This window comes from Nannospalax galili, unplaced genomic scaffold (genome assembly GCF_000622305.1).
Source record: "Nannospalax galili isolate Female #2095 unplaced genomic scaffold, S.galili_v1.0 scaffold1311, whole genome shotgun sequence".
Lineage (NCBI taxonomy): Eukaryota > Metazoa > Chordata > Mammalia > Rodentia > Spalacidae > Nannospalax > Nannospalax galili.
The window spans coordinates 603,429-615,657 of NW_008329527.1; the positions used below are offsets into that span (position 1 = coordinate 603,429).

At 45.9% G+C, this 12,229-nt stretch overlaps 1 protein-coding gene across 1 annotated transcript in view; it reads right to left on the reverse strand.

Moving 5' to 3' along the window:
- The window catches only part of Fer1l5 (fer-1 like family member 5), a 76,788-nt gene that overhangs the window by 62,839 nt on the left and 1,720 nt on the right, over positions 1-12,229 (reverse strand). Inside the window, exons 2-9 of the mRNA XM_017799376.2 lie at positions 8,868-8,920; positions 8,032-8,123; positions 7,371-7,479; positions 5,547-5,601; positions 4,996-5,105; positions 3,576-3,704; positions 2,458-2,520; positions 1,081-1,131 (exon numbers count right to left, since the gene is read on the reverse strand). Coding sequence (XP_017654865.1) covers positions 1,081-1,131; positions 2,458-2,520; positions 3,576-3,704; positions 4,996-5,105; positions 5,547-5,601; positions 7,371-7,479; positions 8,032-8,123; positions 8,868-8,920 — 662 coding nt within the window. The remainder of the gene's footprint in view (positions 1-1,080; positions 1,132-2,457; positions 2,521-3,575; positions 3,705-4,995; positions 5,106-5,546; positions 5,602-7,370; positions 7,480-8,031; positions 8,124-8,867; positions 8,921-12,229) is intronic.

Here is a 12,229-nt window from a genome sequence, read left to right on the forward strand (position 1 = left end):
CTGGAGGCTTGGCAGATGGCTCAGTTGCTAAAGTACTTGCCAATCAAACATGAGGACCTGAGCTAGCCTGGGCTCCATAGTAAGACCCTATCTAAAAAACGAATGGATGAAGTAATTCAAAATGCTTCTAGGGCTAGTGAGATGGCTCAGCAAGTGGAGATGCTTTCCATCAACCCTGATGACCTGAGTTAAATCCAAGGGACCTATGTGGTAGGAGGAAGTCAACTTGCACAAGTTGTCCTCTGTCCTCCACCGTGTGCTGTGGCATGTGCAAGCCCACATATACATACACACTAAGGACAACATTTTTCTTCTTTAATTTGAATTATCAGCTAGGGAAAAACAACTAGGCCCAAGATTCTGAATTTTTTTTAGCTGGTAGCAGAGCTTAAACAATGCACTCAGTGGTAGATATGATTAACATGGATTCTTATAACTTCTATAAGATTAGGTGATGAATTGAATTTTATGGGTTTTTAATTTTAAATTATTTTTATTTATGTGTATGTGTGTATCTGTGTGAGTGAATGCCACATGTGTGTGGGTGACCAAGAGAGTGTTGGATTCCCTGGAGCTGGAGTTAGAGGTGGTTATGAACCACCTGATATAGGTGCTGGAAACCAAACTCCTGTCCTCTAGACGTGCAGCAAGTGCTTTTAATCTCTGAGCCATCTCTCCAGCCTCATGCTTTGGGTTTGTTTTTTTTCCCAGCCTGTCCTCTAAGACAGCAATCTCTTTCTGTAGTTCTCTGATAACTTAGATTGGCCTTTTTGGGTTCACAGTGGAAGCAGAGGTTTGGCCAGTGTCCACAGAACCATGGGTCTGGGTAACTCAACACGGCACTCACTACTTCTCTAATCCTCACAGTGCTCTTGCAGGTTGGGTACATTATTAACCCCACTCTACAGCTGAGGAAACAGAACCCAGAGTAACTTGTTTAGGCTCCCCCAGTTCGTAGGTAGATCCAAGCGTGGATCTTTCTGCATGGAACTCCAAGTCCTTTCCCATAAACAGGGGCATGGAGCTCAATGTGGGTTTCCACAACTGTTTTACCAGCCTCCTCCTTCATATAGGACTCACTTGGAATCTTCCTATCTCTGCTTTGGATCTTGTTGCTGAGGAGTTCACCACCTGCAAGGAGGTCCCAGAAAGATTGTATTATTTATAACCCCAATTACCTCCCCAGTACTGTGGGAGCAGTAGCAAGGACAGCTCTGGGGTCTTCATGATGGAGTGGAAGTATCTTTTTTAAATTTAAATTTATTTTTTAATATTTTATTTATTATTTTTATTTTATGTGTATGAGTACATTACCTCATGTATGTAAGTGCATCTGTGTTGTGCAATGCCCAAGGACATCAGAAAAGGGTGTCAGATTCCCTTGGAACTGGAGTTGTGAATGGTTGTTAGCCACCATGTGGGTGCTGGGAATTGAACCTGGGTCCTCTGGAAGAACAGCCAGTGCTCTTAACTGCTGACCATCTCTCCAGACCCACACAACCCTTTTTTGAACAGGGTCTCCTGTAGCCCAGATTGGTCTCAAATTCACTGTGTAAACAATAATGACCTTGATCTGATACTCTCACCTCCACCTCCCAAGTGCTGGGATTACAGGTGTGGGCCACTACACACAGCTTATTGAATGTTTCCCAATGGCTAGTCCTTGCACAGAATTTTTCTCATGTACTTTTCAGAGGAACCCTGAAGGTTCATATTTTTTAGTGTGTGTGTGTGTGTGTGTGTGTGTGTGTGTGTGTGTGTGTATGTGCAGGTGCCCATAGAGGGCATCAAATTCCCCTGGAGTTGGAGTTATGGGCAGTTGTAAGCCACCCAGCGTGGGTTCTGGGAACTGTGAACTCAGATCCTGTGGAAGAATAGTAGGTGTTCTTAACCACTGAAACATCTCTGCAGCCCCAAGATTCGTATTTTTAGTTCCATTTCATTGATAAAGAAACTGACCAGAGAGATCCATTCACTTGCCCCGGTCAACATAAAGCAATATAGTATTGCAATTGACTTTCTGGTTGTTTCCTTTGGGTCTTGTACTCAAGAACATGAAAATACCCACAGGAGAAAAGCATCCTTGTTTCCCTCAGCCCTGTGTTGGGCATGTAGTCAGCACTCGATAAACCCATGTATGAAGTATGCCACTCTGAGGGGCCTTTGGTGGCATGAGAATCTGGAGACACAGGCAGGGACTTCCTTGTTTACCTTACCACATAGCTCAGGGCCTGCCAGTTGGCTATCTCTAACACTGGTTGAATGAGTGAACCAATGAACAAATGAATGATTTTGAACACTAGAGGGGAAAAAGTGTTGGAGATGCTGCCTTGGAGTCAGAGGTGAATGTGAAATGACCCCAGCTCTAAGGGTGGGGGCTGGGGCTTAAGCACTTTCTGATATTGAGGTGGGATGAGAAAGTGGGCCCATTTGGCTGGGGAATGTTTGGTTTCTCACCTGGATTAAGATGGTCTCATCAAAGAACTTTGCGGGAACCTCATAGAAATTCTGGAAGAAGATCTGAGGCAAAGAGAGTTGGGGGTAGGGTAGACAATGTTTCTTCTACCACCTCATCCATGGACCTAGTAAACCTGAACCCTCAAAATAAGATGCTTCTCCCCACCCTGCCCCCCATGTGCCCATTTCAGTAACTTTCTGCGTATTAATACTTCACACTCTTCTATAACCAGAGGATTCCTAGGCTTCCTCATGGTACTCTGCCCAAGCAAAGGTCAGGAGTAGGAGTTCCCTGGAGAACCTAGAAGCTCAAGGCCTAGCTAGCTACCCCAGGATGACTATTTGGGCCTTGACTATGTTCAGATCGTCCTGCCAGTCCCCTCTACCCCATCTCCCTACTATAGCCAGGATCACCTTCCTCCTGTCACCCTCTGGCTTAAGTTCTCCATGGTTCCTAAGTATTGTCTGTGATGGGACCCTAATCTGCACTGTAGACTCCCAGCCATGCCCTCATCTACAGTTCTGCCAACAAATTAAATTGCTTCTTGTTTCCAGGTCTTTGAAGACATTATTCCTTTGTTCTTGAATCATCTTTCTCCATCCTGTCCATCATTCTCTGGGAGACTTTCTTCATGGTGTTTTGGAGTCTTTTCTGAGTTTGTTCCACTGTTCCAGCCTAGTCCTCACAGCTTCCATCTTTACTTCACTTGTCAAGTCACCAACTAATTTAATAAGTATTTATCCAGCACCTTTTATGTACCAGACATAATGCCGCAACTGAGACACCAACAGTGACAAGATGTGTGTGGTCTAAGCCTGCATTTCATGGCCCTGATAACTGTGCTCCCCAGACCTCTGTCTGCTCTGTTGTGATTGTTTGTGGGTTTACATGCTGTACCACCATGAGAACACTAGCCCCTTAAAAGCAGGGCTCTGAATTTTCCCATCCTATATGCCTAGCATTGAACATAGTACTCAGTGCTCAGTAGGTGCTCAATAAATGCTTGTGGAACCAACACTTACAGGCACCCTACTTGGGAAGCAAGCTTGCCAGCTGCTTCCAGAAAATGCCCAGTCCCTGGCTGGACCACCTGCCTAATGTACCCTGTTAAGCCCACCTCATTGAAGAAAGGGTTGTTTCCCATCTTGATCCGTGTGAGGTGCTGCTTGCCTGCAATGGTTATCTTCACTACTGGCTTGATATTATTGCCCAGAAGCTGTCGGGCTTCAAATATTTGCAGCCGAACCTACAGAGAGGACACACCAGATGATGGGAGCCTGGGCTTTCCTTCACCAGGGACTACCCTGAAAACCAAAATTGTTTTGAGAAAGAACACTCTAGGTACTATGGATAGACAGAGCCCATGGGGAGAAGGCTGGGAGGAGCCACATGTGGTATTGCATGCCTTGTAATCCCAGAATTTGGGAGGCAGAGGAAGTTAGAATTCCGTGAGATCCAGACCAGCCTGAGACCCTGTCTCAAAAAGACCCCCCCCAAAAAAGGCAGGCTTAGGTTACGGGTTATCAAGGGCTAGGGCAGCCCACTGTGGCTATTTTTTTTTTTTTTTTTGAAACAGCATCTCCCTACATAGCCCAGATTGGTTTCAAACTCTTGATCCAACTGCCTCAGCCCCTAATACCTGGGATTTGAGGTGTGCACTGACTCTGGGACTTTTTATGCAGATATCTTTGAAGTACTTTTTTTTTTTTTTTTTTTTTTTGGTCTTTTTGAGACAGAGTCTTCCTGTAACCCCAGCTGGCCTGGAACTCTCTATGTAGACCAGGCTTGCCTTGAATTCACTGAGATCCACCTGCCTCTGCCTCCTGAGGGCTGGGATTAAAGAGGTGTGCCACCACGCCCAGCTTGAAAGATGTTTGACTAAAGAATGGATAGGAGACAGTTGTTCACTAGGGGTTCAGAAGGAGACTGTCTCTCCATGTGGTCCAAGGAAGTGACAGTGGAGGCTCAAGGCACAGAATGGAAGTGGTGATTGAGAAGTGGGGACAGCCACGCAACAGGACTTGGCCATTGACTGGATGCAGGAAGAGAAACGATCAAGGCCGAATCCCACCTCCTCGGCAAGTGGTGGGCCACAGAATAGGCAAAACCATGGCAGAAATGTTAGGACATGTGATAGGGAGCAGAGGAAAGTTGGCGAGGCATGGGATGGGCTTCATGAATTTTTCCTGAAGTCGTGGACCTTCCCACGGTCCCCTCATACAGTCCTACACCTCTCCTGTATAGTTACTCTGACCTTGCCCATATCTTGCCTTGTTTTGCCAACAACCCAAAGGTTCTGGAAGGGCAAAGCCTGCTCCTTCTGCTCTCTATCCCCAGCATTTATCTACCAGAGCATGCTGGGGCTCAGCAAAGCTCTTCTATCCTCCCTGGATCGGTCTAGCACCAATCATGGATAGAAGTCCCCTGGAGGAGCAAGAGATGCAGTGAGGATCTGAAGCTGGATATGAAGCTCCAACCTTCCACCATGACCTTGTGGAGGGTACAGGAAGGGGATGGAGGTGTCAGACGGGTCTCACCTGAAAGTGCTGAGGCTTGGAAGACAGAGTCTTGTCCATGATGACACCAGGGACCATCAGTTTCTGCTGGGCCATCTCTCTTGTAGTTATGCCCAGAAGGTCTTCATTATCTATAGACACAGTCCAGTGGGGGATAGGGAGCTCAGGAGGCTTTCAGGCATTTCCCCCTTTCCATCATTCTGTCCTCAGTGCTATATACTCCTGACTAAAAACTTGATCCTGATAGGGGCACATGTTTTCCCCTAAATGCTCATTGGGCCCCTCTCACCATTAATAGCTAAGGATTCTTGGACCCTACTCTTCACACATGGGGGATTATGGAAATGGCCATCCTTATGACCTCCCCCCATTAAGATGAGCCTTATGTTTGGAGATGAGAAATGGAGATGAGAAGATGGGTTGCTTTAGCCAGATGTCTAGGCCCACATAGCTTCTAGAGATCCTAATAGGATCACAATCCTTTGGTGGGCCTCAAGAGTTGTGTCTCAGGTCCCAAAGGTCCCAAAGAGCCTATTTGGCTATGCTTAGTGAAGCCCTGGAGAAGGACATACCTGTCTTCTCAATATCCTGGTGGTGTATTTGGGCCACCTGTAGGGTGACAGTACACTGCAAAGCAAAGGCACAGGGTTTGTTTTTAATTTTTAATTGAATTCTTGTGTATTTCATACAGAACATCTTAATCATCTTTATACCCCTTTCCCCATTGGCTCCCTTCCATAGTCCTCCCTGACTGGAATTCATACATTCTGTCATTTGTGTTAAGGCCTGTCATGTCAAATTAGTGGCCCCAGATGTTCCTCAGTGCAAGTTTATCCACCGAGGTCTAGTCAGTCTATCTAGAGTCCCTCCCTTTAAGAAAATCAGTTCTTCTTCACCCAGCAGTAATCAGCTTCCAATCTTTTTGACTAAGATTGGGACCTGATGTCCACTTCCACAGTTCTGTGCTGGGTTTTTGTCTGCTTGAGTTAGCATGGGTTTTGGGCATTCTGACACCATTGTGGTAGGTTCATATGAGAAGAGTCTCTATGAGAGAGTTCATATGAGAGTTCATATGAGAAGAGTTCATATGAGAAGGTGTAGGATCATGCACCTCTTCCCTGGCTCTTACAGCCTTCACAGCTCATCTTCTGCAATGGTCCCTGAGCCCTTGGTGGGTAGATTTTAATATAGAAGTCCTATCCAAGGACCTACACTCTGTAACTCTTATTCTCTATGTTTTGGCCATTTGTGACCTTTTGTGTTCCTGTCCTTCTGTTGCATGAGGGAGCTTCATTGATGAGAGTTCAAAGATGCATTAGTGTTCTCTTCATCCCTTGTTAGATGTTCCATGAGCCTTAGGTGTAGCCTTAGATGTGCCACTTAGGCTTAGGAAATTCACAGATAATCTCTGTGTGTGACCAGCTGTAGAACTCTGTAATAATCTCTGTCTGTTGAAAAAGAAGCTTCTTTGATGGCTTGTGACTGGAATAGTTGTCTAAGTTTAAGGATCCATATTTTACATATAGTAAGAAATTACATTTATCTAGGGATGTGACAGCCTTGGGCTTTTCTCTAACATCTATGACCTCTCCATCTATGTGTATTTAGCTAGGTTTACAGTACCACACATGAGTTTCCTCCCATTGAGTGGGCTTTAAGTCCAATTAGATAACTGGTAATTAGCCCCAAGAAGGGCAGAGAGGCTGTAAGCCAGACTTTGCAATCCTTAGTTAAGTTATAGCACCACCTTTCCTAGTCCTGTTGGAAAGCATGATGCAAGTTATGGTTCAGGGCTATGCAATAGGCCCCTGTGCTGTGTGTGTGTGTGTGTGTGTGTGTGTGTGTGTGTGTGCGTGCAAATATGTGGAGGTCAGAGGACAGCTAGTGAGAGTTGGTTCTCTCCTTTTACCATGTGGGTCCCAGGGATCAAACCCAGGTCTCCAGGTTTAGCAGCAGACACTTTTACCCACTGAGCCATCTCACTGGTCCCAGATAACCTGGTTTGTGTCTGCACTTCCAACAAAGGACAAACCAGAGAGAGTCAAATATGCATTTCCAACCAATCAGGTGGGTTTCTAGCCTGCCTTTGGCTTCCGCAATGCAGCAGCCTCCAATCAGAGCACATTGAAGCCTTCCTTTTTCCTTGCAAAAATTTCCAACATTTCTGCCTACCAACATTCAGTTTTATAGTCTAGTGACTAGCACAGTGGCTGACTCCAGGGGAGATGGAAGGGTGGGTGGGAGATGGAAGGCAGGATGAGGGAGCCAGGAGATGACAGCAGTTTGATCTCCTACCCCCATGGGGTGGATCATGACCACTCTTGGAGAAGGTCAGCTATACTAGTAGTCCATGTTCCTCCAGTGGCCCTGCCTGGGCCTTCTGGCGCCTGACTCACCTCAGTGGGCATCATGGAATGGTTGAGCAGGTTCAGGTTGTTCACAAAAAGGACCTCATTTGGGTTTTGCACCAGTGGCTTGAGCAGTATAGTGACAAGGCCAATGAACCTGGGGGAGACAAGGAGGAGATGTGAGATCCAAGCAGGGCAGAGGGCTCCTCCTGTGTCCCATGCTCCAGGTAGGGATGACTGTCTCCAGTACCCCAAAACCCAGGTAGGCAGAGTAGCCACCAGAGGGCGCAGGGCTCTCTGTTCCTTGGGAAATTGCTTGGGATGAAACCCAAGACAAGTAGCCCATTGGACCAAGGGTGGGCACCTGACCAAAGTTGGGGACAATCAGATTCTCTGTACTGGAAAATACCCCAGAGGTGCCTTGGCCTCACTTTCAATAGGATGTTAATCTTGGGTCATGGCGAGAAACTGAGATTCGAGATCTGTGACTTCAAGACAGAGCTGCTGCTGGGACCCCAGGTTTGTATCCCAGCTAACTTGCACTCCTAGCCTTGGCACTCCTTTAGTGCTCCCTCCCTCCATTTTCCTTTAATGTGTGGAGTGGGCTCTGGTCCTGCATCTGAGTTAGTCATGGGTTAGAGACAAGAGATGCCTGGTCTGCTGCTGTTTGGTCAGTGAGCCAGGCTCTTCCTGTCTCTCTTTGCCTCACCTTTCTTTCTTTTTTGAGCCAGCATCCTGAAGGATGACTTGCAAGAAGGAGTCATTTTCCAGGGGTTGGTTCCAGAGGTGCCAGATTAGTGTCTGTGGGGCATAGGGAGAAGTCAACATTTTTCTTTTTCATTTAAATTTTCTTTTTAAATTTTGTTTTGAGACAGTACTTCTAGGAAGTTCTAGGAACTTGAGATGCAGACCAGGTGGACCTGGAATTCACAGTGATCTTTCTGCCTCAGCCTCAGGAGTGCTGGGGTTACAAGTATGTGACACAATGCCCAGCAACAACATTTCTCTTCTCTCTCTAGCCCGCCCTTCTAGGAAAAGAGAGCAAGCCTGGGGAATGGGTTGGAGCTCTGGAGTTTCTGCCATGTCTAGTTTTCTAAGGAGATTGTGTTTGCTACCTTGTCCCTAGTGTGAGATAGTCCATGTGGGTTCCCGTGCCTGAACTTCCTAGGCATGTTAGGAATTGAGTGATTAGAGGGGAGAACAGTATGAGTGAATGAAAAGTGAGGGGATCCTGTGCAAGAGTCTTTTCTCTGCTTCAGGCTTCAAGGTATATCAGAATGGTCTAGATGGATTAGTGGATGGGGCATGCTCTAGTTCATCCCCAAAGGTAGGAGAGAGACTAAGAACAGCTGTGGGCAGATGTGACCTTTGCAGCCCTGTCAGATCAGAGACTAATCCTAGGCCAAGATACCTCAGTGTTGAGAAACTGCTTGTGAGGCTGCCTGTCTGTTCTCAAGACCTCTGAGCACCTGCCTGGGGCCCCACCCTTCCCTCTTGCTCTCCAGTCTGTCCATTGCTCTTCTAGGCTTTCCATGGTGTGTCTACCTCATTCCATATGGGGTCATTCCCTTCCTCCACACGAGTTCTTTTCTTCATATCTGCAAAGACACCAAAGGGGCTGGCATTGATGGTAGGAAGTATTTCAATATCTGGGTTGGAGTGGGGTCAAAAGAGTTAGGGCACTCTGAGAAGCCAAGACTATCCTGGCGGTTGTGTAGCGCAGTAATGGTTCCTTTTTCTAGAAGTTTCAATATTTCAAACTTTTTATGGCCCTATGTGATAAATAACCCCATGTGTTCATTTCATTTTCTTCCCAAGTACATAGCTCCCAGAGTCTTGCAGCTATATGAGGCTGTGACTCATTCTATTCTGATCAATGGAGTATAAGAATGATATTTGCCATGCCAGGTCTGGCATCTAAAATACCCATTTGAGTCTTCATTCTCTTCCTCTCCTTGCCCCATAGCCACTCTCACGTCCTGCTGGCAAAGTGGTGCCAGGGTGACTTCACACCTACAGTAGGGCAAGCAGCTAGTCCCTCAGGCTGTTTGCAGGAGCCATACAGGAGGTTCCCTGACCAGCACTATCCATGCAGGACCTGGTATGAGCAAGAGGTAAACGATAGTGTTAAGCCACTGAGACTTAAGGTTTACTTATAACCAAGGCAGAGTCTGGAGAGAAGGCTCAGCAGTTTTGAGCACTTGCTGCTCTTCAGAGATCCCAAGGTCAGTTCCCAGCACCCACACTAGGTGGCTTACAAATCACTTGTAACTCCAGCTCTAGGGGATCTGATGCCCTGTTCTGGCCTCCATAGTCACTGCACTCATGTACATAACCCCCCTCACATAATTTAAAAATAAAATATCATAACCAAGGCAAAGCTTGGTGTTTCCTAAGACATCCTGAAATACTCATAATGGGATGGAAACTCTTTACCCTCTAAAATCTCTGTCCCCCCAGAAATATCTTTAATGGATGAACTCTGTAGCCCTGAAGAAGAAGTTTTTAAAAATATTTTATTATTAGGCCGGGCATGGTGGTGAATGCCTTTAATCCCAGCACTCAGGAGGCAGAGGCAGGCGGATCTCTGTGAGTTTGAGTCCAGCCTGGTCTCCATGGTGAATCCAGGACAGCTGGGGCTACAGGGAGACCCTGTCTCAAAAAAGATCAAAAAATACTTTTTTTATTTATTACTTTTATGTGTGTGAGTGTATTGCCTGTGTGTAGGTAAGTGCACCCATGTCCTGCAATGCAGGGGAGGTCAGAAAAGGCTGTCAGATCCCTGGAACTGGAGTTACAGACAGTTGTGAGCTACCACGTGGGTGCTGGGATTTGATCCTGGGTCTTCTGCAAAAACAGCCAGTGTTCTTAACTGCTAAGCCATCTCTCCAGCCCCCAAATTTTTAAATTCTTAAACTACTTTATACTTACCGCTAGGGAAAGAATATGTGTGTGTGTGTGTGTGCACACGCATGTGCATGCACGCACACACACACGTCACTGGATGGTGGAAAGGGGCGCAAACAGTGGATGGGATGGAATATGGAAAAAAAGACCAGGAAGGACAGGGATAAAAATGAAATACATCAAACAAAAACGGTCAATCACAGGGTTTGTGGGTGTATTATGTGGGTAAACTCAGGGTTCTGGGAATTTGGCTTTTTTTGTTTGTTTTGGTTTTTTTGAGACAGGGTCTCCCTGTAGCCCCAGATGGCCTGGATTCGCTATGGAGACCAGGCTGGCCTCGAACTCACAGAGATCCGCCTGCCTCTGCCTCCCGAGCGCTGAGAAAATTATGTTTTATCTATATTTTTTCACTTTCTTGTTTTGTTTTGTTTTTTTGAGACAGGGTCTCTCTGTAACCCCAGCTGACCTGGAACTCTCTATGTAGACCAGGCTGGCTTCGATCTCACAGAGATCCTCCTGCTTCTGTCTCTGCTGGGATTAAAGGTGTGTGCCACCACATCCAGCTTATCTATTTATTTTATTTGGCATGTGCATGCTTGTGTGTTTGTGTGCACGATGGTGCTTATGTGGAGGTCAGAGGATGATGACTCAAGGGTGTTGATTCTTTCCTTCCACAATGTGGGTCCCAGGGATCAATTCAGGTTTGGCAGCAGGTGCCTGCTGAGTCATCTTGTTTGTCCTGTAAGAGGTACTTCTAAAAGGAGAAAGATGCTGGGGAATATGATTTGAACTTATCCAATGGAAGAGGTGCAGCTCTCTTGCCTGGCTAATTCTGGGACTGGTCGCAGAGAAAATACATGTGAACTCCTATGATACTTTGATAAACCTACACACTGGGGCCCTAAGCCTGCATTACCCTGTGAGTCCAGCATCCCAAATCTTTCATGTTCAACAAGCATAGTTGCTTTTTGTTTTTGTTTTTTTTTTGTTTTGTTTTTCAGACAGAGTCTCCCTGTAGCCCCAAGTCAGCCTAGAACTCGCTATGTAGACCCACTTGAACTCAGTTATCTGCCTCTGCCTCCCAAGTGCTGGGATTAAAGGCATACACCACCACGGCTGACCCAAGCATAGCTTTTTAAAGCAGAAAAAAAATTCAAAAGCTGAGAGTGGTGATTCACACTTGGAACCCCAGCACTCAAGAGGTTGAGGCAAGAGGATTGTTGTATGTTTGAGACCAACCTGGGTTACACAGTGAGTACCACGCTGTCCTGGGCTACAAAGTGAGAACTTGTTTCAGAAAAACAAGGCAAAAAAAAAAAAAAAGTCAAAGACATTTCATTCTCTCTTTTTAAAAGATTTTTAAAATTATCTGTATGTGTCTTTGTATATGCACATGTGTGAATGTGCCTGAGGGGCCAGGAGAGGGCATCATATCTCCTGGAACTAGAGTTACCGGCAGTTGTAAGCTGCCCAGTATGGGTGCCAGGAATTGAACTTGCATTCTCTGGAAGACAGCAAGTGCTTTCAACTGCTTGAGCCATCTCTCTAGCCCCCAAAAGTATCTCATTCTTTATTTAGATCTCTTAGAGGAACTGATCTTTAGCATAGAATATATGTTAAACCTATATACATCCTTCCCTATACTTATCTCTAGATGGCTTAGAAGAGATCACAAAACATGAATTCTATGTAAATAATTGTTATGCTGTATTGCTTAGGAAAATAATGAAAAGGAAAACATGTGGGGCCAGTGAGATGGTAGAGGTGCTTGTCACCACACATGACTACAACTACCTGAGTCAGAAATGGTAGGGAGTGGGAGGAGGAGAGAACTGACTTCTACAAGTTGTCCCCTGACCTTCACTTGGACATCTTGGCACATACATACCCACATATATACACAGACAAATACACACACACACACACACATACACACACACACACGTAAATGAAAAAAGAAAAACATGCATGTCTATGCTCAGTACAGTTTTTTCATATAT